At 46.8% G+C, this 25,301-nt stretch overlaps 1 protein-coding gene across 1 annotated transcript; it reads right to left on the bottom strand.

Moving 5' to 3' along the window:
- Positions 1-2,742: 2,742 nt before the first annotated feature.
- LOC144165100 (uncharacterized) lies at positions 2,743-24,859 on the bottom strand. Its single transcript, XM_077695222.1, has 5 exons — positions 24,726-24,859; positions 20,967-21,121; positions 18,984-19,057; positions 15,652-15,735; positions 2,743-2,934 (listed from the first exon to the last, which is right to left on the bottom strand). Exons 1-5 carry the CDS (start codon positions 24,846-24,848, stop codon positions 2,813-2,815), a joined length of 558 nt encoding a protein of 185 aa, XP_077551348.1. The 5' UTR covers positions 24,849-24,859; the 3' UTR covers positions 2,743-2,812.
- Between the last annotated feature and the right edge of the window lie 442 nt (positions 24,860-25,301).

The raw sequence follows: 25,301 nt of genomic DNA, 5'->3' as shown, positions 1-25,301 counted from the left end.
AGCCATCAGTGAAGATGTCCCATTCATCAGGACCTTTGTGTTCCTTAAGTTTGCGTATATATTGTTTTCATACATGCGTGTTTCGTCTGTGGATTGGTTTCCGGCGCACGATACCGGTTGTTCGACGATCCCAGGATGGGATTAAAGGGGGTATTAGCGTCGGGTCAACTTCGCTGTTTTGCAGATCCCATCGTCTGACTGGTTGGCCTTGCGGTGTGAGGTCAAGGCGTTGCTGGTGCCTAAGCTGCGTTTCCTTACTATACTGGTGAGTGGCGACAGTTGAGCGGCCTGTTCGAGGACAGCAATGCGGATTGTTGCACGGTACAGGTCATCGTGGTTCCGTATATGTTTTTCTGACAGACTGTATGCTGGTATCCCAGAAGTGATTCTGCCGACCGCCACCGCTCGCGCAAGCGTAAGACAGGCCCGTTGGCTGGATCAGCCGAATTTGCTTGATATGCGGGAAATGAGGTGCATTGTCTATCGCCAAGTTTTGCGTAGGGTACGAGTCCACGCGTTGGGACTGTAGCAGCTGCTAACCTGGACGCCGAGTAGTCGAATAATGCCGTTTTTCGAGGTTAGAGTTTAGGTGCCCCTTTGAAGTGTCAGTTTTTCGGCCGGGTTTGTTAATTGCCATCCATCTATACTTAGGAATTCTGTTTTGCCAGGTGCAAGCTCCAAACCAAGTTTTGCGAGGGAATTTAAAAGGCCGAATACTGCTTTCTGTAGTTCAGATTGCATGCGCTCTTTGCTATTGTAATCAGCCGCTTCCGTCCAGGAGACAATATTATCGACGGAAATAGCAAATCGAGCTGAGGTGCTTCGCTCTCTTGCGCGAGCCACTCCGTTTATGTCCAAGTTGAAGAGAAGTGCGCCGAGTAGTGATCCTTGGGGAAGTCCCCTGTTAAGAAAGGAAATTTCAGGTGCCCGCTGGGAGTTCTTGCTAAGGAATCGAATTAGTCGGTGCTCCGGGAAGCTCCATATCCAGTTCTGAGCTCGCTGACTGGGGAGCGCAGCTGCAGGTTCTTGGAGAATGACATTCAGGCTGACGTTGTCAAATGCCTTGCACATATCGACGGCCAGAAGTCTCTCAGGTAAGTATTTTTGAGATTGTCTATTAATTACTCGGCGAAGTAGCGAGATGTAGTCGTGGGTGCTCAGGGAGGGATGAAAGCCGGTTTGGGATGAATGTAACCAGGCCGTTTGCTCGAGATGGTATTGCAGCCGGTTGTTGATGAGTCTCTCGCTGAGCTTCCAAATAGTAGGTGTGAGGGCAATGGGTTGAAGGTTTCCAGGTTGACGAGAGTCTTTTCGAGGCTTAGGAATGGGATGAATGATGGTTGGCTTCAGGTGTTTGTTCACCGTTCCTTGCTCCCAGGATTGATTGATTGTGCAAAGAAGAGCTTCTTTAGCGGCTGTGGGCAGATTACGTAGATCTGGCCACGTAATACTGCCATGGCCAGGGGAAGAGCGCGGTTTTTCTTGCCCCAGGGCTAAGACAAGTTCGCCCATAGTGAAGGGTTGTTCCAGATTTTCTTGTGGGTAGGGGATTGTGAGGCGAGTTCAGTGAGGCAAGTGGACCGGTGGGCAAGTTGCGTGGGGGAAGAAGGTACGGATGACTTTGTCCTTCACTATGAGGGGTTCCGCTTTTAACGTTATTCCTGCATAATGGGAATGTTGATTTGTGACTACTGAGCGAGACTGCAGAAAATGCCCCATAGTTTTGACAAGCCTTTCTCCTTCCCTAGACGGTCACATAGGGCGTGCCCTTTTTCGTTCTAGGGCATGCGTTGGTTCTCATTCATCTCCTTGTAATGGTTTTTGAGCTTGACCAAGTGCCGGGTATTGCCGTCCATATCTTCAGAATCGCTCCGTCAGGCGTTCGGCAGTACGAAGCAGTTTTCTATGTGTACGTCTAATGTTTCTATTTCTATAGTTTTCGACGTCGGTTCTACACAGGGTGACTTAGCGTGTTTAATGCCGGTGACAACGGTTGAGAGTGTGACATGAGGAGGCAGCTTGAAGCACGTCCTGTCTTTCTTATCGTAGAAGCCTAGCTTACGGAATCGCAGTGGTCCTGCGGGCTTCTAGTCATATACAGCCGCCATTTTCCGCTTCTGCTGCTCTTCGGACAATGTGACCTCTGTATCAATGCCCGAACTAGTCTGGTACGTCTGTGGCGAGGGGATTTGGTCGCAGCTTCTAAAAAGTATTTCAGCAAGTAGTGGAGGGCTCGTGTTTTCTAGTGTGTGCTATAAGTCACGCTTTCACGCGCCGAGAGAATGCAACGCCTGCACTTCACTAGCGAGATACGGGAGCTAAATAACGATTTTACGTAGCAGAGTTAATTGGTTATTTATCGGTGTATCTTTTATCAAATACCCTCCCATCTTGTGTGCACTGAGAAACGCATGGTGAGAAGCATCAACGCAGCAGATTTACAAGGTTTGCTTTTTCGCCGTTACAGTGGATTCAAACCCTTGACTGGGCATGTTTCAACGCGTTTTGGGGTTACAGTCTCTACGAAGCCAACTCATCTCATCGACGTATTTTTAAGGCGAACTGTACAATACAGTCTTCATTAGTAAACTTTAACGCCGTCGGAGTTGTTCAAGCTTAAATGTAGGCTGAAAGTGTGGCTTTAGTGTTGTTATCATACTTGAAAGTGTTTATTTTTTAGGACGCACTTTTCTGAAAGTTACCATCACTGGAGGAAAAAGCAAAACGAAAAGGAGAGGCCCACAAAGATTCTTTAATGAATCAACCAGTTAACGCCTCTTGAAGCCGCAGGGCAACTGGCTGATGATAGCCTTCAGCACATATTGTACAGTTGGTACTTCGGTGATGGCCCGCACAGCAAATCATACGCAAAGTCGCAACACTGATCCTTTCTGTCCAATGCCCTCTCTGGACGCCACAAGCTGCATCCTTTCCCTGAAAGTGCAAGGGATCAAAATAAACACTACGATAGCAGTGTTAACAACACCAAGAATATGAAAACGCAGGCGCTGTTTCGAATTATCTTGTTGCTACCTTTTTTACCGTGTGCAGCAGACTTGGTAATCGAAAAAGTGTAAGAAGATCTGAGGGCGAGCTCGTTGGTTAATAAAAGGGAGCGTAGCTATACGCAGCTCACTTTACGTATCAATTTACATACATCTCTCGCATAAGTATCATGTGTGGGCATCGTCTCTTTTCCAATCAGTTCACTTGGCAGTTGTTAGGGCACTGTACCGTCCAGAATTTTCAGAATATTTCTCTTCTTGGAAATGGCAATTCCTGATGCCAGCAAATGAACATATATTGATTGATGGTTGATTGTCGGGATTAACGCAACGAAGCCACCGAGGCTACACCGGGCTATGAGGCACGGAGTAGTGGAGGGCTCCGGACTAATTATCGCCTTCTGGATCTCTACACACAGGCGTTTTTGCTTCTCTTCTCCATCAGGAAAGCAGCCGCCGTGGCTTATGTCGAACCCACGTCCTTGAACTCAGCGGCACAACGCCTTAGTCATTGAGTCACCGCTTCGGGGAAATGAATGTAAATTCTAGAATTCTACACCACTACTTCGGTAGAGGTGATTATTTTCAGCTGTGATCCTTATTAGCGCCTGAAATATATTTTGAAGGGATATGCCGACGATGCGCGATGCGGTGCTTCAACAATTACTTGAGTGCAGACAATGACAGGGGTAGTGAACGGTCATATAGACAATCCTTGTTACAAGCGAAGCTGCATAGCAAAGCGTAAATGTTCGTGTCCGCAGTTAAAATATGAACAAAATGTCGAGCACGCGTACGCGAGGACGGGCCTCGCGACGAGATCCCGGCAATTACCAAAACCAAGAAAATGCCGAGCGCTAGTGTCGTTTGCAAGCCAAGCATACACACTTATAGAGAATAACCAAGATTCGCAAAAAAAACCTGCAGCCTTCGCCGTAATCGTCGGAACACTTACTCGGAACGAGAAAGACACGGAATAGCTTACACCCCTACAAAGTTATGTCCAATGATTATCAGTTTCTCAAAATTATCGAAGCTCCCACTTATAGGAACAACGATGGAGTGTAGGTAGTTGCGCCACTAAAGAAGAAGCAAATCGGCTTCAATCGTGGACCTAAACCTCGGGATGGTCGTGAAGGTTGCGTACAGCTTTGCTACCTTCAAGTTTTACGCGTTAGTGTAGCCTCCTTAGATTTTTAGTGTGGAAAAGAGCTGCTACTGAAAATATACAAAAATGCGGCAGCCTCAGATTGGACGAGCAGCCGTAGCTGTGGAAAATTTGATCACGCCAGTACAGACTTCAAAACAGGCTTATCGGTGCCGATCGAAATACTGCACTCCTTTTTATTCTATTTGTTTACACAAAGTGCATCCCTTCTGGGGCTACAGCTAGAGTTGGGAAATAGTACAAGTATGGGATTTAAACCAGGCATCGGTATATTGTAATTTACGCGAAACGAATGCAGATATATAAAGCAAACGATTTGTGGAGGCCCACAAAACAAAGGGGATAAAACAAAAAAAGAACGAGACTGTCTCATAGTGGTGTCCAGATTAGGGCAGATTAAGTATGCATGGAAGTTTACACCAATAACAAAATTTTCCCGCACACTGGGGCATCTGGAAGAATACACGTATGCCGTACATAAAAAAGCCGTTACAGATAACATAATAGGTTAAATGAATAGGTATTGCTCAGTTGTTGGGAATTGCTGGCATAGTTTATCTGACCAGAGGGTACCCACATAGCCTGGCAGAGAACTTGATAGCTCTTCTGTGCGCGGGAAATAACTGCGCGACGATAAAGTAAAACGTTGAGGAGATTATTGCGGCATTTTCATGAGTGTTTACCAAATGTTACTCGGTAGGTCACAGGTAATGGCGGGCCGAGTGACGCCGTGAAATAAATTATGCATTCAATGTGTCGGTGCGCGGAAAGTGCGGTTAGTTTCAAGTATGAAAAGGCTGAGATTTAGACAAAGTTGCCGTCGTATGTGCGACTGGTATTTCGGATGGCTTTTTTCTGTACAGCTCCAACAGCTTAGTATCGCAATATTGGTGTAAGTTCTTCAACAACATACTTGAAGCAGGTATAGCCCCTAGCTCGTAAAGAATCGCTAAAGTGTTGGCATTATACAACTCTGGTGACAAGCAACCACTTGTTAACTACCGACCATATCGCCTAACCTTGCTCGTGTATTATGCTGGTGCATACTTTCTACAAACGTATATTATCGTATGCACATATAATCATTCCTGACTATTGCTTCACAAAAAAGTGAGGAAATTTTTCAGCACAATCATCCAATTAACCGAATCTTCAAACTACTTCATTAGTCTTAATTTTAATAACCAATTTTACGCTTTACGTGTTTATCTTGTGAAAGCTTTCATAAAGTACATTATCATTATTTCAGTGTAAATGAACGCCGCAAGGAACAACTCAAAAGTTCATAATTACAATTTTAATGTTCAGTTAACCAGTCTTTTTTGTCAGTTTTATTGAGTGCCAATTTATCAATATCCAGTCTGCTAACCGGTATCTGCTGTGGTCAGTGCTGAGTCATATTTATTGTTACTGAGTGTAAACAATTTCCTAATACATTACTTCAAATATCCAGCTTCGTGTAAATGAGTCCGCCCTGTAAAATAACTTAACATTTTCAAAGGAAAAGGATCGCCATCCCTGGAGCGGCACGTCCATGGAAAGTAGCAAACAAGAAACATGTTCAATAAGTTTTTGGGTCTGTGGCATATATTCATGTTATGGTCTTTAGGACACTAAGGACATCTTTCTCCTTGAAGGTGACACCATCCCAGGATAGAGAATGGTAGGATTTAAACACTGGGGACAACCGTCATCGTCGAGGCTAAAACCATATTAAAAGAACGTATTGAACGCGCTTTAAGTTTTACGCCCCCCGTTAGTAATTTGTGAATTATGAGTTAAGTACTGCGGCTTTGGGCAACACTATTAACATTTTAGAGCAGTACTAGTTAGTAAGCGATCCAAATGTGCTCCGAAAGGTCTTAACCATTGTTTTTTTTATTTTGCAGTTTTTCCCTGGCCTGTTCAAATTCGCCTATGCTCGGTGGGCTACTGGTGGACTCGTAAGGTCTTAACCTACGTACGCGGACTGATACATGAAAAATGTTACGATTCGTTCCCGAGAAATTACCGTTTAAAGGCGATTGTCTTTCTTGGCACCATGAACGGAAAATGCAGCGTGCGTATGTCTGTCTCCCACTCGCTTCAGCCCTCGAGCAAAAGTTCAAAAAAGTTCGTCAAAAAGAAGTTTCTCTAAGCAGAATTGTTGCTAACTAGTAAGACTGATGACGTTAGTCGCACATGTCCCTATTATATGGCACAAAAAAGTATTTGCACATTTAAGGCAATATATTAGCTGCTAGCGCTCCCCTTCTTTTACTTAACAGTACACATTTTGGTGGTTTGTAAAGCTAGTCAAGAAGATAACGTGTTAAAAATAGCGCAGGAAGGCTATAGCAGTTGCCAGAGAAAACAAAGCACAAAAAGAACAGAGCTCCCGCTGGTGCTGTTCTAGGTTGAACCAAAAAAATTACTCCCACCTCCCCTCGCGGGAACCCCTGTGTAGATGCCACGCATAGGGGGTTCCGTTGTTGCTTCCGTTAGGTTGATTCTCCCATAGCGTGAAACGTGCCGTGAACCGCCTGCCGCGGCTATGACGCAACACAATCCATGATGATGGTTGCATTTTAATGGCGCAAGGCCAGCTGGGGCAAAGAGCGCCAAAAAAAAGTATCTAGAAGAAAATAGCGGCTACTAAAGCCAAAATAACAGTAAAATCAATTAGCGGCAATGGTGATGGCTGGTGTATAGGGCCAGTTTTGATTACGCATGATAGGAAATGAGGTTTAAAAAGTTTAGATCAGACAAATATTTAAAAACGCGTTGCACAGAGACGATGGCATTGTCACCCAAAAACAAGGAAGGGTGTTGCGGAATGTGTTGTCTGTATAGTTCCTTGAAGTGTCTGTGTCTTGTTGTGTCGAGTGCCTTGCATGTAATTAAGATGTGGACTACGGATAGGCCCTCCCCACACCTGTTATACATGGGTCTTGGAGAGCCAGTGAGCAGGTGTGAGTGTGTTGCATGTGTATGGCCTATCCGCAACCTAGCTAAGGTAACTTCAATGTGTCTGTTGTGTGAGTCAGTAGCGTATGCTCCCAAGTGTGGTTTTATTACGTGTAACTTGTTATCTGTCTGTTCACTCCAGTGTGTTTGCCATGCGTTGCGAAGTTGGTGTTTAATGTGTGGCTTCATGTCTGTGTACGGCACTGTTGCTATGTCCACTGTATTCAAGAGTGTACCAGCAGCGGCCATTTGATCTGCGGTTTCATTCTCGGCTATTCCACAGTGGCCAGGAACCCAACATATTGGTATTCCAAGACTTGAGGCGTATGCCACCATAAGGCCCTTAAAAACAAGATTGATTACATAATTTTTTGAGCGTTTTCTAGACAAAAGTGCACGTACAACACTAAGAGAATCTGTAAAAACTATGGACTTTGGAATTTGATGCTGGACAATGTGGTCTAAAATAAGTAAAATGCCGTGTGCTTCAGCTGTAAAAATGCTGTTGTGGGACTTCATTCTTTTTGCCATGTTAAAGTTCGGTCCATGCGCAGCACAAGACACAGCATCAGCTGTCTTTGATGCGTCGGAGTAAAACTCTGCACACTGGTACTTATCCTGTAGGAAGAGGAAATGCTGCATAATAACTGCCCTTGGTGCCCTGTTTTTGTCGAACTGCACAAAGGACAGGTCACAAGAAACATCCCTGGCTTGCCATGGTGCAGTAAAATCAATGATCGCTGTCTTGTGGATATATGAAAATGACACTGCTAGCTCAGAAGCTTCTGCTCTCACTCTGAGAGGGAACGGCATGGGAATAGATGGGCGGTTTAAAAAGAGCTGCTGTGATGATGCATCATGAATGGTCGAGTTAAGAGGATGATTTGTGAGAGACATGATTTTAGAGGCATACAACAAGTCAGTGTATATCCTCTGGTGATACAGGGACCATTTGTGGCACTCTGCATAGAGGCTTTCCACAGGGCTGGTGCGAATGGCGCCACAAGCAAGGCGAAGCCCCAAATGCAGAACTGGGTCAAGCATTTTAAGTGCCGTTTTCGTTGCAGACCCATATACGACGCTGCCGTAGTCCAAGTGAGATCCAACCAGTGCAGTATACAGACGCTGGAGTAGCTGCTTGTCTGCACCGCACGATTGGTGAGAGACAACTTTAAGGATATTCATAGTTTTTAGGCATTTTTGCTTAAGCATTTTCAGATGAGGAAGAAATGTTAGTTTGTTGTCGAATATTAGGCCTAAGAACTTGTGCTCCTTTTTTACAGGAATCGACACGCCGTTTAGAGTAATGTCAGGGTCCACATGGATCCCGCGAACACGGGTGAACACAACGCAAGTACTTTTTACGGGGTTCAGCTTAAAGCCGTTTGTGTCCGCCCAGGCAGCAAGTTTGTTCACGCCGAGCTGGACTTGCAGTTCACAGATTGACATATTACATGATTTAAAAGATATTTGCACATCATCTACATAAACTGAGCAAGAAATGGTTGGTGGCAATGCCTTACGGAGTGAGTTCATCTTCACTATGAAGAGTGTGCAGCTCAAAACACCTCCTTGAGGCACGCCAGTTTCCTGAACATGTACATTAGAAAGTGCACTACCAATTCTTACACGGAAAGTTCGTTCAGGCATGTAGCTAGAAAGAGTGCTAAGCATGTTGCCCGAAACACCGAATGACTTCAAGTCACTCAAGATGCCGTATCGCCATGCCGTGTCGTAGGCCTTTTCCATATCAAAGAAGACTGTAATGCAGAACTGTTTGTGAATGAGGGCATCTTTTATGTAAGATTCCAAGGCAACAAGCTGATCATTGGTGGAGCGCCCCGCCCTGAAGCCTGCCTGGCAGCTCTCGAGAAGACCGTTGTACTCGAGGAAGTACACGAGCCTGCGATTGATCATCTTCTCGAAGAGCTTGCACAGGCAGCTCGTCAGGGCTATTGGACGGTAACTTGAGGGGGACGACGGGTCTTTTCTCTCCTTCAAGAAAGCCACTACAACGGCCTCCCTCCAAGAGTGTGGAATGTGCCCCGAAAGCCATATTTTATTATATAGATGTAGAAGTGCTTCAAGTGTGTCTGCGTGTAGGTGTTGTATCATTGTGTATGTAATGTTGTCTCGGCCTGGAGCTGAGGGTTTACACGTGCTCAGAGCAGCCCTCAGCTCATGTAGTGAAAACAGGGAGTTGTAAGAAGTCTGTGATTTGTTGTTGTCGTGTAGGGACTTCTTTTCACAAGAGGCTTTATACTTCAGGAAAGTGTTCGTGTAGTGTGCTGAACTGGGCACGTGTTGGAAGTGTTGTGCGAGTGTGTTAGCCTGGTCTTCCAGTTTGTCCCCTGTTGTACTAACCAGGGGCAGGCTGTGTGTCTGTTGTCCTTTTAGTTTGCGCATTCGTGTCCAGACTTTGCGAGAGTGAGTGTACGAGTTAATGGATGTAACGAAGGTGCGCCAACTCTCTCGTTTTGCCTCACGGCGCACACGTTTTCCGAACGCCTTGGCCCGTTTGAACAAAATGAGGTTGCCCGACGTGGGGTACTGACGGAGGATACCCCACGCCTTGTTCTGGGCCTCCCGCGCCCGCCTACAGTCCTCATTCCACCACGGCCTCCGCTGGTTGCGCGGGGCACCAGAGGCGTGGGGAATGGACTTTTCGGCGGCGTCGAGGATGTGCGCCGTGAGGAATTGAGCGGCTTCATCCACGTATAGGTGTCTTATGGTTGTGTAGTGTAGTTTCGATGTTTCTGTAAATGTGTTCCAGTTATCTCGTGCTTCATTGAACCTACTATGGGAAGATGAACTGCTTGGGCCTTTCCCTATATATGTTAGTGAGGTGAAGAAGTGGTCACTGCCATATGGGTCAGTTCCCACACCCCACTCGAGAAGAGGAAAGAGAACTGCGGAGCCAATAGCCAAGTCAAGGTATGAGTATGTGTTGTGTCCTATGTTATGGTATGTAGGCTGTTTATTGTTGAAAAGGCATGCTCCTGAAGATGTAAGGAATTTCTCTATCAGGCGACCTCGGGCATCCGTACGAGTAGAGCCCCAAAGACAATTGCGTGCATTAAGGTCGCCTGTTAGGATGTATGGTTCGGGCAGCTGGTCGACCAACGCCTCGAAGTCAGAGCTCGAAAGTGCAAGATCAGGAGGAATGTATATGGAGCATACCGTTATCAACCTATTAAATATTATTGTTCGAATTGCTACAGCCTCAAGGACAGTGTTTAAAGTGACAGGGTGGCATGCTAAAGATTTCCGGGCGATTATGGCCACACCCCCAGAAGAGTGTGTGCAGCCATCCCTGTCCTTTTTGTATACCAGGTAACTATTGAAGAAATTTGTGTGTTTAGAATTCAAATGTGTTTCCTGAACACACATTACACTTGGCTGATTAGCATGCAGTATTTCATTTACATCGTCAAGATTTTTAAAAAGGCCTCTGCAGTTTCATTGTACTATGTTCTCTCTTCCCATTATGAAGTGTTCGGAGCTACTGGACTGTGTTGTTTATGTGTCGTCTTTCGGGGCTGTGATTCTCGTCTTTTTTGGCTTGTCGGGAGGCTTTGGCGTCGGAACGCGTTCCTTGCGGTGCACCGCAGACAAGCACGGACCGACGTCCATTTCATCCTCGGATGTCCTCGGAGCGCCTGAGGGATCAGGCTCCTTGGACCGAGAACCCTTTGGGGTGCGCTTTTCCTTGCCCGCAACCACCGAGGGATTCAGGAACGCCTCGGATGGCGCAGGCGGTGCGGTGGTGGTGGGAGCTGCCGCTGGCTCCCCCAAGTCCATCTCCTCTGCACCCTCGCCTGTGGTTTGGGACGCTGGAGCGGAAGTGGAGGATGCAGCATCGCTTCCACCAGACGTGGTTGCGGCCACAGCCGCTGCTGGCTCAGCGAGCGGTGCGGAGGCGGGTTGGGCTGCCTGAGCAAACCCAGGGGGGGCGGGGGCGGGACCAAGTCCGACTCGCGGTACTGGGTTCCCGCAGAAACCAGACGCCGCTCCGCCCCCCGGCGAGCTGCGTCGGCGTACCTCCCCAGAGGGAAAGAGGCGAACCTCTTCCGCGCCTCAGGGAAGGTGATGTTTTCAGTGACCTTGGTGTTAATGATTTTCTTTTCTAATTGAAACTTTTCACAGCTGCGGGACCATGCTGCGTGCGGCCCCTGACAGTTTGCACAGGTGAATGTAGAAGAGTCACAGTTTTCAGTAGGGTGGTCATGTGCGGCGCATTTCGCGCAGGTCGTTTTGTCGCGACAAGAAGTTGTAGCGTGCCCGAATCGCTGGCACTTGTAGCAGCGGCGCGGGTTAGGTATGTACGGACGTACACCACACCTAATGAAGCCAGCATTGATGTTCTCAGGAAGTTTTGATTTGTTGAATGTCAAGATTATATGCTTTGTGGGGATTTCCTTATTGTATTGTCTGATGGTGATACGCCTCACTGCAGTTACACCCTGATCTTTCAGGCCTTCCAACAGATCAGCTTCGGTCTCATTCAACAAATCGGTCTCCGAGATCACACCCTGGGAGCTGTTGAGGCTACGATGGGGAGTGACTCTGATGGCCAGATCTGCCATGCAGGTTTGCGACAGGAGGTTAGTGGCTTGTTGCTGCGTCTTGACATTGACTAGGACTTCACCGGTACGGAGTTTCTTCGCATCGAACGATTTTCCGAGGATGCTTTCCAGGAACTTAGTGATCAGGAACACGGACATGGAAGAAACAGGGTTTGTTTTGTCAACTGCCTCGATAACCAAGAATCGAGGATAGTTGTCAGATTTCGGACTGTGGATTGTTGGAAGGGATGGAAAGGAAACTTCGGTGCGGCCCCTTTTCGGGGGCCGATTACGTCTGGGGGGGGGGGTTGATTTATCCATATGGCATAGGAAAAAGCAAGGAGACGGGGGTACTTTCTTCTTTGACCTTACCCTGGTAGTCAAAGAGGTCCCGGAGCTCCTTGCCTGGTGAACAGACAGGGAGCCCATCCGCCGGAGCTTGACCTGGGCTCCGACGGCCACCGTTCGTGGTGGCCGTCGGACCCTCCACCTATAAACACATCGCGACGGTTGGATCCAGCTTATGTTTGGGGGCTCGGGGTCCGCGGTATCGCCAGTACCGTCACCAAGATTGCTCAAGGTGCCCCGTGCGGGGCGCAACACAATCCAACACAATCCACTTCAATCCAATCTAATCCAAATCCAATCCAATCCAAGCCAATCCAATCGAATCCAATCCAATTCCCCTCGCTAGAGAGTGTTCGCTATCGGAGAAGACAGGGGGTGAGCGGCGGAGAGCGCAGCTCGCGCGGCGAGGAGAATAGGGGAGGGGTTTGGACGGACAACGACAACGCCGCATGGAGGGACAAGGCGAGTGAATGAGATGCCGTCGCATCTTAAAGGTGGTCGCTGTCCAAACAGATGGAGCGCGAGCAGTGCAAAAATCTAGAGAATTGGATTGCATTAGAAAAAACTCCCAAGCATTTCCCCGAGGGTGAACATGGTTAGGTGCGAATGCACGGGGTGATGCTATGAGGGGGAGTAAAGTTAAAATCCGTTGGCATTCGCCCGTGAGCGCGCGCGAGCCGACCCACGGAGGTCTGGCAGTTTATCGCTGCATATATAGGGGGTACGCCGCGCCGAGCGCGCCGAGCCAGGTGGCTGAGAGAGGAGGCGAGCGCAAGGGGAGAGGGACAGCGGCGCACGGCAGCTGCAGCCGAGCGAGGGGGAGAGGAGAGAGTGTGACGTCACGGTGGAGAGAGAGGCGCGCGGCAGCTGCTGGGGAGAGGAGGCGCGCTGTGACGTCATACCATGACGTCACGGCGCGAGGAGCGGTGCGGGGAGCGGCGCGCACCCGCGCAGCCACGGCGAAGAGGCGGAGCGAGCGCGGTCACGTGGTGAAGTGACGTCACCACGCCGTTGCTACCGACGCTCCTCTCCGCTCCACGCCGTTGCTAGGGAGAGGAGGACTGCGGACGCCGCCGCCGCCGCCGCCGCCGGCGGTGGAAGGTTTGGGGTCGCTTATAAAGTGCATGCGCACTTAAAAAACCTTCGTTGAATTTTTCCTAAGAGGAGCAAGAAGTGAGGGGAGGAGAGTGAGGGTTGGAAGCGGAGGGCGAAGAAGGTTGTACGTGGCAGAGGCGGCAGACGACTACCGTCTTTCTACATTCGCAATGAAGGAAGCGCATACGCCACTAGGTGTTTCTTGTTGCTTTGGTGGAGGCAGAAAGTCATATGCAAACTTTTCTGAGGTTGTTAAACGCATTAACCATTGTAGTAGCAATGGCATTAAGGTCTGAAATGGATTCACAGGCGCCGGCTACTGTGTTGATAACTAAATTATATTCTGCTCGATTAAAATAGGGGAAAGCCGACATCGCCAAACGAGGTTTAGTAACTGAAAATTAGTGAGAAAGAAGAACTCCCTTACGGTCAGGAATTCCGTCAATTGTTTTACACTGGAAACCCTTGTCACGCGGATTTGAGTTTCCAAATATGAATTCTCTAAGTGAAAGTAGTGATGTGCTTAGAGTCACTACCTTGACCAACAAAAAAAATATAGTGTACTTAGTTTGACTCAGCCGAAATCAGTCAAAGAGAACAAGTGTGGTTCAAGAGTAATAAAATCAATTAAAAATATCGAGTTCTTGCAGTTAGATATATCCTCTTTCATAAAAAGGTCAAGGTAATCAACACAACAATGCAAGAGCCCGGACAGGAAGGAAGCGCCGACGGCAACAAAACTCCAGTTGATATAAGGTTTGCACCAGACTCAACATCTAAAATGCCCAAAATGACTGTAAATTTTCTATCCCAATGCACAAGCAATGCGATGTTTAATCGTTTCCCAGACGGTTAATAGGCACAAATTGTGATGTAGCCTGGCGAGGTGAATTCGGAATTGTAAACACCTTCCTCGGTTCAGGTTTCTGCTAATACAGCAGGTCACAGCTAATAAAAAAAGATGAGTATAATGAGGTCACCAGCTAATTACATGCTTCTGACATGAAGCTTGGGGTGGCTAAGTTGGGGTTCGAATTTCTCTACAGTTCGCAGGTTGTTGCGTCAGGTGTAGCTGAATAGGGGACATTAGAGGATGCCGCCTGGGTTTGTAGCGATAAGTGGACTACAAATGGAGGTCCTTCTGCATTGATTGCTCGGTGCTTGGGAACCTCAAACGTTCATTAGAAACTTGATACCAAGTGCAGCGGACGTCGGGAATGAATAGATGGCTAAAAAACCGAAGAGCCGTTTTAACGCGAAAGCCCACACAAGCATTCTACGAGTTTCGAACATCTTTCGGATATCACGCAGTCTTAACGAGTTGTCCTCGAAAATACCGAAAGCTGATTCCTTAGGCTCTGGGATATTTTGAAGTATTTTTTGTGATATCAAAAGTCCCGAAGCCTACACATTACATGATGCGAGTGCCTGTCGATTGTATTCACAAGTCTGCACAAGCGTTCCACGTTTGGGCAGGGCATCTTTAGTTTGACAATTGCTGACGCCTGTCCGACCGAAAGTGATATCGGCGCCGATTTTGCGGCAACAAATTTTGAAAAGTGACCGAAAGCCAAGGTAGGCTCTCAAAAACCAGTTGAAGGCCCATAATATGAACAGAAGCGTATTAAAATGTGTCCGAATGAAAAACTCATGCAGACGAAGTAGTAGCTAATTGAACAAAATTGAACATTACTTTTACAGTCACCGGTGGCCCGGTCACCGCCGCGGCATATCTTCATAACGAGGGATGACATCGGCGGGATTCTCCTTGGAAATGTACACCTCTCGACATTGGCACTGTAGCATTCTCGCACAAACTCTTGAGTACCACCTCGCAGCCTCACGTTGTCACGGCCACATCTTAATCCAAAAGCGTAGATGTACTCTGTCGTTTTTGTGTATTCAATTTATAGTGTACTGCAGGCTCAGTTAAGGGCTCAGGTGGGAAGGGCTTTCACTTTATTTTACGTTCCGCTGTTGCGATCTGGTAGAAACATCGGGTTTACTACATGGGTAAAACAATGTTTCAAAGGAAGAATTCCATTCCTCACTGATGACATCGTACGTCCGAACAAAACGCACAGCAGGAAAGCGAGCTTTGCACTACGGGTTTCACAAAACGATGGTGATGATGAAAGGTGAAGGCACATCAAGCGCTTCAAAAAAGAAAACGGGTACTGTGGTCGGAGTCAATCCAGGCTTGCTCGCGTTATGAAGCCGACGTCTACCCTATTGGGTCATTCTGACATTGTCGAAGCAGTTTGATTTTTAACGCTCACTTTGAGGCAGGTTGCATCGGACAAAGCTTCCCGCGTTAACCATCGCCCTGCTGATATGGGGGCTGTACTTTATTGTTTTAAGCAAGGTGCAGCTTCAGCGAATGGCCCAAGCAGGCAGTTCTTTCACTTTATATGATATTGCGCGGATATATTGAGGCAGGAACCCCGAATCTACAACAGGGGAAAAGCAATTTCTGTAGTGATCACGCACATGAACCTGTATCAAAAGCGAACATATACGTCACCTTGGTTGATGTAACTGTGGCGCATCACTTTGCATGCCCTGCAGTCCGCGTAGACGCTGGTCACGTTTAAGTTGACTAGTGGAACTGCAGGCAAGAATGAATTTGTTAGTCTGTTCATTTTAGAGACGCAGAAACACCGTGCTCGAAACTGTCATTGTAATAAAATACTAGTACACAATGCGGAATCGTATTTTTCTATCATGATGCGCATTCATAAAAATCAAACTCAGGGGAAGGGTTACAAACAGGGCATTAAGAAAACCCTGCAACACTTTTTTAAACTCTTTTTGAAATCTTAAATGCTTGCAGAACGTAGTCACCCAACACACGCAGTACTTAGATTAGGGGGTCCCAAAGTACCTTAGCCAAAAATTGCTGCTCTATTCTCATCAGATAACTTGAAAACTGGCTTCGATGATTTTTCTCTCTTTTCCGGTGTTGACGTTCTTCGATGGCTCGAATTACGTCACTAAGGCCATTAAGCGGCTGTTGGCCTCATTTCCTTCAGTTGCAGCAATAACGCTTTGTCGATAGCAACTTCACAAAAGCCACAAAAAGAAAGCGTAAGTGGATGGCGTATCTGGTACTACTACCAAATCACGAAGTGCCGCTCCATGCTAGCGGTAGCTATAAATTTCACAGTGGTTCCAGACGCGATGGAAAAAGTGAAAACGCTTAGTGAAAGTGTTGCAGGGTCGCTATAAAATGTTTTGGTGCCAAGATAGAAGTGCCATACACTGCGGGTTTGTTTTTAAGGCACAAAACCCACTTCAGTCCAACATGCGTGCAATCGCGAGTGGACACAATATTCAGTACTGGGCACATTGCTCAGTGGATCTCACAGGAGTATAATAAGATTGGGTTGGAAACACTGGCGTTCGAATAAAGGATTTTGCAGCTGAAAATAAAGATATCTCAAATTTATGGGTATTTTTTTTTCTCACACAGTTGCATTGCCCCAATATGAAGTGAAACGCTTAAGGCCGCTATTCCCTGAACGTATCAGAACTAAGAAGTAATAGTACTTGCGAGCGTGGGTATTTTTCGCAATAGTGTGTGCTCCGAAAGTCAATCATGCGTTTTTGTGTGGACGTGCCAAGAGCCAATAACGCCCATTAAACAGCTGTGCCACCTGGTGAAGTCTCCAGTGTATTACAGTTTATAACACGCTTCTGGGACGGTTGTTGCACAGTACAGGGAGGGCGTAATGCGGGAACTTCATTGCCGGCCTTTAAAGGGGCCATGCAGATAAAATACAAGCTGGTTTTTTCGAAAGATTTGGTATGTTATAGTGCCCCCAGCGCTTGACCGGCAGCCAATGATGCCGTGTTGACTAAAATATAATAAATGCAGCTTAAAATTTTGATTTTCCCGCCAGATCGTATGTTTTCGTAACGTCAGAAATGAAGTCAAAGTACGGGTATTCAAAGGAACTTTCACTGCATCATTCGGCCTTGCCGCCTTGCTTGCCGTCAGCCCTTCCAGATGGGGCTGCTATACTTATCCATGAACAGCTGTCCACCGTTGCATTGTTTTGAACGTATCTGCACCTGGCTTGTTTTTGTTACTGTAGAAAGTAGTCGTTTTGTGAAACATGGAGTAGGCTCGACACACATAGTCACAGAATACAACGTCGCTTACGCCAATCAGCCAGTGTCGTGTAAGACAACTTCAAAACGGCGGAGTGCTGTGCAGCTAAAACAAGCATAGTGCGCCCACTACGAACAGCACTGCGTATCGTTACTTCTATGCTTACGTGTATTTTCGTAACGCTCATTGTTTACCGCGCCATTTTTTACTGCTGTAAACTGAAGATGTATTACATTTAAGTGAACATAGCTTGTTCGGTATGCTTATGAGCCGTGCCGAATTTGCGTTTGCTTTTGCCGGCCTTAGCCAATCACACAGCTGTGCACATATCACATCATAGAGGTTCTGTTGGGGAAATTAACTTGTGGGGCGCATGGCCATTACCTTTTTTCCTAATTATGCAGGTTATTTGAGCGAAGTTTGCGTTAAAGTGGTGTCAGTATGATTATAACCAGGCAATCTTTCGAATGAACGGAACTTGTGTTTTGTCCGCATGACCCCTTTAGGCCTATGGTCAAGCTTTCAAGTCAAACGTTGTCACCCGGTACCAGTATCTTGAAGTACGACGAAGATGTCGTTGCTTTCAATGTAAAACGGCTCATCTTGTGTAGTACCGGACGTCAGGCCTAAACACGCGACTTTAAACACTCACCCGACGCTTTTGGGCTTAACGTTGTCAAATGGTGAGCATTGCAAAGGTCCTCCTTCTGACGCATTGCGTTTCAAGGTGCGGATGACGGTTCACTGCGGCAGACCTCCCAGGGATACGTGAGGCCTTATATTCTTCGCTACATTACACACACAAAAATTGCTTCTTCGTTGTATAAAAGCGATTCGCACAGTGTTGTAATTAATCGTAGAGAGCTATTGGACAACAATTTATAGACAGACGCTTATGTTGTTGCAGCGCACGTTGTGTGCAGACACTCCTTTGCAAAGAACCAAGCAATCAATAAACCTATCACTAAAGTATGCTTCCGAAGCAAGCTCTGGAATGATTAGCCTCAAGAAATATGGGTCTGCGCTTTGACTCCAGTAGAATCATTCTGAATATAAGTCTGATATAACAGACACTTGCAACAGCAGGTATTCACAGTGAGTACTGCACAACGCTTTATGAGCAAATATGCGCGGCCGGCGTCAAAAATGTCCGGTACACAGCTTGTACTATCAAAGAAATGTCCGGGCTACCTGATGGCTAAGCTGATGCAAGGCGCACGGAGATGATGTCACGAAGCGCGACGCTTTAGCTCCCGTTTACAAACCAAGCGATGAGCCGCCAGACTTGAAAAGGGAACTTTGGACAGTCCTAATCACGTCCGGGAATATTTGGACATCGGTTGTACGCCGTTTTTGCACAGTACTTCATGGTTGGCGCAGTTTAATTCAGTGTCTATTTCTCTCGTGTAAATTTTTTACAATGATTTTTGCATACGATTGCCGAAAAGCCCTCTTTGGCTTTCCACATAATATGTGGTAAAATGTTCATTTAAGCTATGGCTCTCAAACAAATGCAGAAATTTTACATTACTAGTATTTCCCAGTGGCCATAATGCACAGTGCGTTATTTTAATTTGTAGCAGAACTTTCAAAAGTATGGAATATGCTGGCTTGTAGAAAAGACAAGAATTATTACGGTTCACTTTAATTTATAGATCACTGCTCTTAAAGGGCCGGTGTTTACGGGATTCCAGAGCAGCAAGAATCAGGGCAAGGTGGACTCAACGCAGTGCGGGACTTACGAAGATCAGGCCTCACATTAAGCACGTTCTTCACGGTGTACCCGGGGGATGACTTGAGAGTTGTTGTAACGTATCTGGAAGTAGCGTAACAGATTAAGCATGAAGACCGGAGGAAGCAGATTATTTTGAGCAAGTGGTGTGATGTAAAATTTTTCTTCCCCAACATGTCATCTGAAAGATTATTTTGATAGATCGTTGAGAAACAGGCCAAAAATGGAGTCGCATGAACGCCTCATCCTACAGAACCATGACACCATGACCTTAAATTGAGTGCCTTGCAGCAACCCCGACCATTGAAAACGCAGGCGGCAAAACAAAAATTTAAATAAGAGTTTTGTATTGCGGGCAAAGCTACAGAAAACATACTTTGAAATCCCAAAACGATTGCAGATTCGTCAGTTTCCAACTGTGACGTTTTGTTCCTTGTAGGTCTGCACACCCATTAGCGGCATTGGAGTAAGGCAAGTGGCGTTAGGCATTGGTAACACTCGATATGCTAAATAGGTACTGAAACAAAACTTTGAATGTGATATAACTTGGGAGATAGATTGGTGTGAACACACATACATCATCTGCAAAATATCAGCAGCAAATACAGCCTAGAACATATTGAAAATCAATTTTAAATTGCGAAAACGCAACCAACCAGCCAGCGTTGGAACTTGCGCTATATGCATTCCCAGGATTTGGAGCAAATAAACAGCATCCAAACACGTCACGCGTTTGTGTTGGCCGGTTCCGCACTGCTCGCGTTTTTCGCCGGCTCATCGCTTCAATCGGAGGTCGGAGCTTCTGCTCTCGAGCAACGAACGATTCGATCGCTGGCGGCGGAGGAGCTGGAATTTTGTTGGCTCATCGGGCAGCTGGCCGCAACCTGAGTTCTACAGCGATTCAAGGTACTTTGTATTGCTTTTTATTACACTGGACGAGAAAACGCGCCGTGGACAAGAAAAGCGCACTGAGCGAGCCGCACGGTCGCTGCGCAGGCGGCGCAAGCCGGCGCAGGAACCTCCAGTAAAATCGTCTTACCACCGCACGAATTGGGACCCAAGTCCGAAACATGGCAGCTCATATAAGAAATGAGTTAATGATGAAATGGTGGGTTGCTTTAAAAATCGTCACCCGCACCGCTTAAGAGAGCGGCAATCGAATATCCGCGAAAGTGTTAAACCGAACACATCTGTAGGCGGACCTGTAGGCAGACCGGTAGGCTGCTCTCAGCGCGCGTCTCCCCATCCACTGTCTCGAGCGTCGCGCATCGTTTTCTAGCTGCGGAAGCAATTTGCACTCACAGAGCTTGCCTCACGTCCACTGTCACTTTTTTAATTAAGCGGCTCACGACATCAGTATGTGGGGGCATTTGCAGGAACTGCCGGCGACGAGGATTCGAGAGTGCTACGGCAGTTCTGCTGTGTGATATCCGTCTGACATTCACGTGAACAGCTTTGTTTACACAAAACTCACGTTTCGCGGCACCCGCTGAAACCGAAACTGTGACTGGCCGCATTGAAAACGCCTCTAATTAAAAAATCGTGGCACGCAGAAGCACATGAGGGTTCCACATGGGATAAGTAGGTCATCAGCTAATTATCGCGACAAAAAAACCAAGAAGCAAAATTTTTGTGTCAGTGCTTCGTTAAGCCTTGTTGAATTGTTAGGCGGCAGCGTTGCGTAGTACGTTTCTTGTGCTGGGGAATGCATCTCATTTCTCCTGTTTGCAGGCATCGCACTGGAATGCGGTATGGTAAATACTAGCATTGCTTACTTCTCGTTAAGTCTTTTAAAGTGCTGCTGCAAAACTTCATGTACCTCTGTAATCCCTAAATTATTTATCTTGAACAGTTACGCATTAGGTTTTTGTAACTAATATAAATATACGAGAAAGGAATACAAGTTCCCCATCTATCCCCACAAATTTCTATTTGGGTCCATGACGTGATTCGAGTAGGATAGGGTCACCCAGCCCCTTGAAATAATACTCACATAGGGAGAATTCCCACTTGCACCTTAAACTTCCCGGTGTTGTTGGCAAAAGGCCCTGCGGCACTAATGGTGGTGCATGCGGGTAGGCCACCGAAGTATGGGTCAAAAAGGTAGTTCCTCTGGGTAATGTACCAGGTTTCGTTTACTGGAAAACACTGCAAAGAAAAGGGAGCCATTAGAGTAAGTTTGAAGGGGTCTGGTTTAAGCTTCATAATCTACATTCTACTAAGGCAACCGGCGTGGCTCGTTATGAAGCCAACGTCTGAAGCGCGTTATGAAGCCAACGTCTATCCGACAGCGCCAATCCAAGACGGTCGAAGCAGTTCTTATTGTGAACTTCGAGTTGAACTCACGTTGCTTGAGAGAACGCTCCCCTCTTTAATCATCTTACTCTTGAGGAAGTAGGTTTGATTTTTTAGCTTGCGTTCAATATTCGCGCATGTATCGGCGATATTTATGTTGAGTCAGCTTTTATCACTCTTGAAGTATATCAGCGCTACCTTCACAGATGCATTGCGGAGAAATATAACACATTGCTTTCGTCGTGCAAAATACCAAGTCTTCGTTAACACCTTACAGTGTTTGATGCACACAACCCGCATAACGTGACTGCATTATCTATGTCTTAACTCCCGTGATACTGCAAATCGTCTCCGCCCTGAGTAGCCAGCACACATTTGGATGGCTTGGCACTCCCAGAATCTATTCAACATGCCTCATTTAATGTATCAGGCTCAAGGTTGCCAGCGGGGCAGCCAAAACTTGCATCGTTCGCGCCCCATGAGCCTTCTACAAAAAATGCGCCCCAATTCACCCTGAGAATGTGGTTGGAAAGCGAAGCTTTAAACGACACCCACAACAATTACCCATGCAACGTCACTTGAATTCACAGAAGTGGCTATAGAAAGAGGAAAACCAGAGATTCTTCCAGCCGTTGACTGGGATTCGCGGGGGTGGCGTACCGAACGCAGCAGCGTCGGCCACGGCTAGGCTAGAGCGGAGGACGCCGCCGCTGTAGCCCGGCCATGCGTCAGCAAAAATAAAACAGAGAGGAGCTTCTCTCGAAGGGTGAGGAAAAGGGCGGCACGCGCGGCTAGTGCGGTATATCTCTCACTGCCTCCCCGTCACTCTTGATGCATGTGTCGCCTCCAAAGTACCCTCTCCCTCCTCAGCCGCTGAATCAAAACCAGCGTTTGTCTCCCCCGTCTCCACGTGTGGGCGCAGCTTAGTCGCTAAGAGGACGGGCTCTCGCTCCGCTGCTCTTCGGGCCCACGTTCGATGTCTGGCGGTGTCAGTAGTGTTTATTTATCCTCGTTGGAAGTTTGTTGTGGCGGACGCCACAACGACAGCGTTAACTGTTAGAGGTAGAAAGCTTTGCTTCAAAACCGTCTTGGTCGCGATGCTGGATTAAGCATTATATAGGCACCTAAGCCATCGCAGATGTCTGGCAGGATCAATGCAAGGTGGGGGGGGGGCTGTGATCAGTCAGCTCAGTCGCTGTATCCTTGCGGGGGGTCTGATCATGCCTCAAGCGGATCCAAAGTTAATGTTTAGAGCAGGTGTCTCAAAGTCACATGAGTGAGCGGGCCACAGTAACTAAATTTAGTGCAGCAAGGGCCGGGACAGCGAAGAGGGTTGAAACGTGGGGGGGTAACAAAAGGTCAGCCGGCGCTGCCATTCGAAAGAAACAAGTCCTTTCTCACGTCTTGTAAATATTTCGGGTCATTTTTGAATAGAATTTGGTGGGAGGATTCGAGAAACACATTGATACCAATCGCCAAAATGCCCAAAGGGATGTCCACTCTGGTAGCGTTAGGACGTGAAAGACGATATGAACTCAGTTTCGTGCAGTCGTTGGCCATTTGTGACCTTGACTAAGCGAGCAAGGCGCGCACTCACGAATTATTTCTAAAAAAACAAGCAAAAACAAATTAACGAAGATGCTCATGAGTGGGACGGGCAGCAATCAAAGGGTTCGCGGGTAGTGTGTTTGAGACGCCTCGTTTGGAGGATGATTCTTTCCCGCATCAACCCCTCCCCTGTGTCATCAATGGTCTAGAGTCCTTATTACGTGGCTGTCCATCAAAGCATAATCTCTTAGTAGGGAAGGAATACCACTCTTTACAGGCGAACACTATTGCTCCTAATGGTAGAAATAACTCCTGGGATTGACTTTCTCACTTTGTTGCCTGGTCGTCGAAGTCAGAGAGCAAGGCTAACCGGTTAGTTGAAATTACAGCTTCTGCTGTACTCCACATGAGCGACGGCCTCTAGTCGATGCCACGCGTCAGATGAGCATTATACCGCAGCTAATGATCGATGGCTGCTTCGGGAGCACTATGTGATGTTGGCGATTTCAATTTGTTAAAAATATTTTATGGCGAGTTCCCACCTGCATCATGACAACAGATCAATGCTTTGGATGCAACTCACCTGCGGGCATTGTTTCCACAAGCATAACCAAAACTACATCTGCTTGAGTCAGCAATTTTCCGCATGACGCAGCCTAGTCGTTGTTATGGGATGGGTTCCGGCTAGCAGATGTGAATTCGATCATACTTATCCTGACTTGCTTAGGATATGAAAAACAGTCACGAAAGCTCGTGAAATAGAGTCAAAGAAGTTCTGGCTGCGTGGTTTTTCATGATATTGACACCACATCACTGAACTCCTATACACAGTTTGACAGTCAGTAGCCATACGCTCTTAGGCGGTGGTAGTACCTGATAAGCAAACGTTGCGATGGTTAGGCAAGTGAATTCTCTTTGCAAAGAATATTTACTGCAAACGCCAAAAAAAATTTACGGTTTCTAATCGCGCCAGATTTTAACCATCTCTGACTTCAAAGGCACAAAATACCCACAGTAAAGAATTCTGTTTTTTTTTCGACGACTACAGCGAGCGGTAACAAAAATGCAGACGGCACATACGGGAACCACGTCATAAAAGCTCTAATGAATGTCTAAATTTTCATAGTGCTTCTTGCAACCAAAAATAAACGGCTACGGAGAAAGTTTTGTACATTTTTGTGACGGTGGGAATGGAACACAGACTTCCCAGTGGCAATACGGGCACTCACATCACACCGACGCCATCACGGCTGAGCTACAGGGAGACTTATGCGTGCATTATTGGTACCGTGGCGGCATATATAGTGAAAAAGGGGTACACTGGACGTAGGTGAGAGAGACAGGTGCATCCCTTTCATAGCCACAGCTGATTCTAGAGCAGCAGTGACAAGAGATGCCGCCCGCCAGCCCGTAATTGTAATAGCAGATGGGTTGGTGAGAAAGGGCTACTGCGTCTGACGAACGCGTAATTTCTGTAACGGCTAAGTGATGTCGACCTTAAAATACACCAATAAGGCCGAAGCATGAAGGGCAAAGATTGAAGCAAATAACTAGAGATGGAAAGGGAAGAAGCAGACGCAAATATGATGTACCGGTAACGCAGTCTCTGATCACTATCTCCGTGGGTAACCATAATTTATGTCAATTCAAAGCGTGGAAAACATTTCAAGTACCTCAGCACTTTGTACCACTAACACACTGAAATACGATATCTTAGCTACGGTCTTGATTACTATCCTAAAATACATTGGCAAAAATATCAGTGCGTTCTTACTCGCGGCCGAATAAGTAGAAGTCGGGATTTTAAACCTCGACAATAAATATTGCGGATATGTAGTCAAAGATAATACTGCTTGTCATAGCCAATAAGAAACCCCCCCCAGCGGTTTCCCGTCAACGTAAAACTCACATTCCCTTCATTCTGGAACTCGCCAAGGGCGGGGTTGTTGCCTAGAAGTGCTGCATGCCCCAGAAGCGCCGAGGGAAAAACAACGGCTGCAATGGCTACAAGTTGATATTCAAGGGATCCCATCGTTGTTGCCGCAATTGGGAGGCGATGATGCCGGGGTATGTGGTAGGCGGCTTTTATTTCACTGTGTTGACCCTGACCTTCCATGCACTCGTTCCAACAGTGTTTTTGTCGTTTGAAACGGGGTTTTTGAAAAGCTAATTTTTTATTCACGAATTTCCTGGCACGTGTAAAGAATTTCCGATAAGAAAATGAAATAAAGGGCACGCCTTTTATGCAGGGCCTAAGTTACGAGAGTCACCTCACTGCTGCTGCTGCTGCTGTCCGGAATGCACGCGCGCGCAACAACTAAGAAAAATTGAATAAAATATCCAAATTTGCAAGTCGCACGTGTCACTTGCCCTCCAATCTGCATTACGAGCGTGACTTTGAAGGGGCGTTTTACGGACCATATGCCACCGTATGCTCGTTCACGTAGGTACATGGAAATACTATTAAGGAAAATATATTCTGTGA

Source organism: Haemaphysalis longicornis, unplaced genomic scaffold (assembly GCF_048455015.1).
Source record: "Haemaphysalis longicornis isolate Haplotype H1 unplaced genomic scaffold, Haemaphysalis longicornis Haplotype H1 scaffold_14, whole genome shotgun sequence".
Lineage (NCBI taxonomy): Eukaryota > Metazoa > Arthropoda > Arachnida > Ixodida > Ixodidae > Haemaphysalis > Haemaphysalis longicornis.
This window is presented reverse-complemented; position numbering and strand designations above follow the sequence as displayed.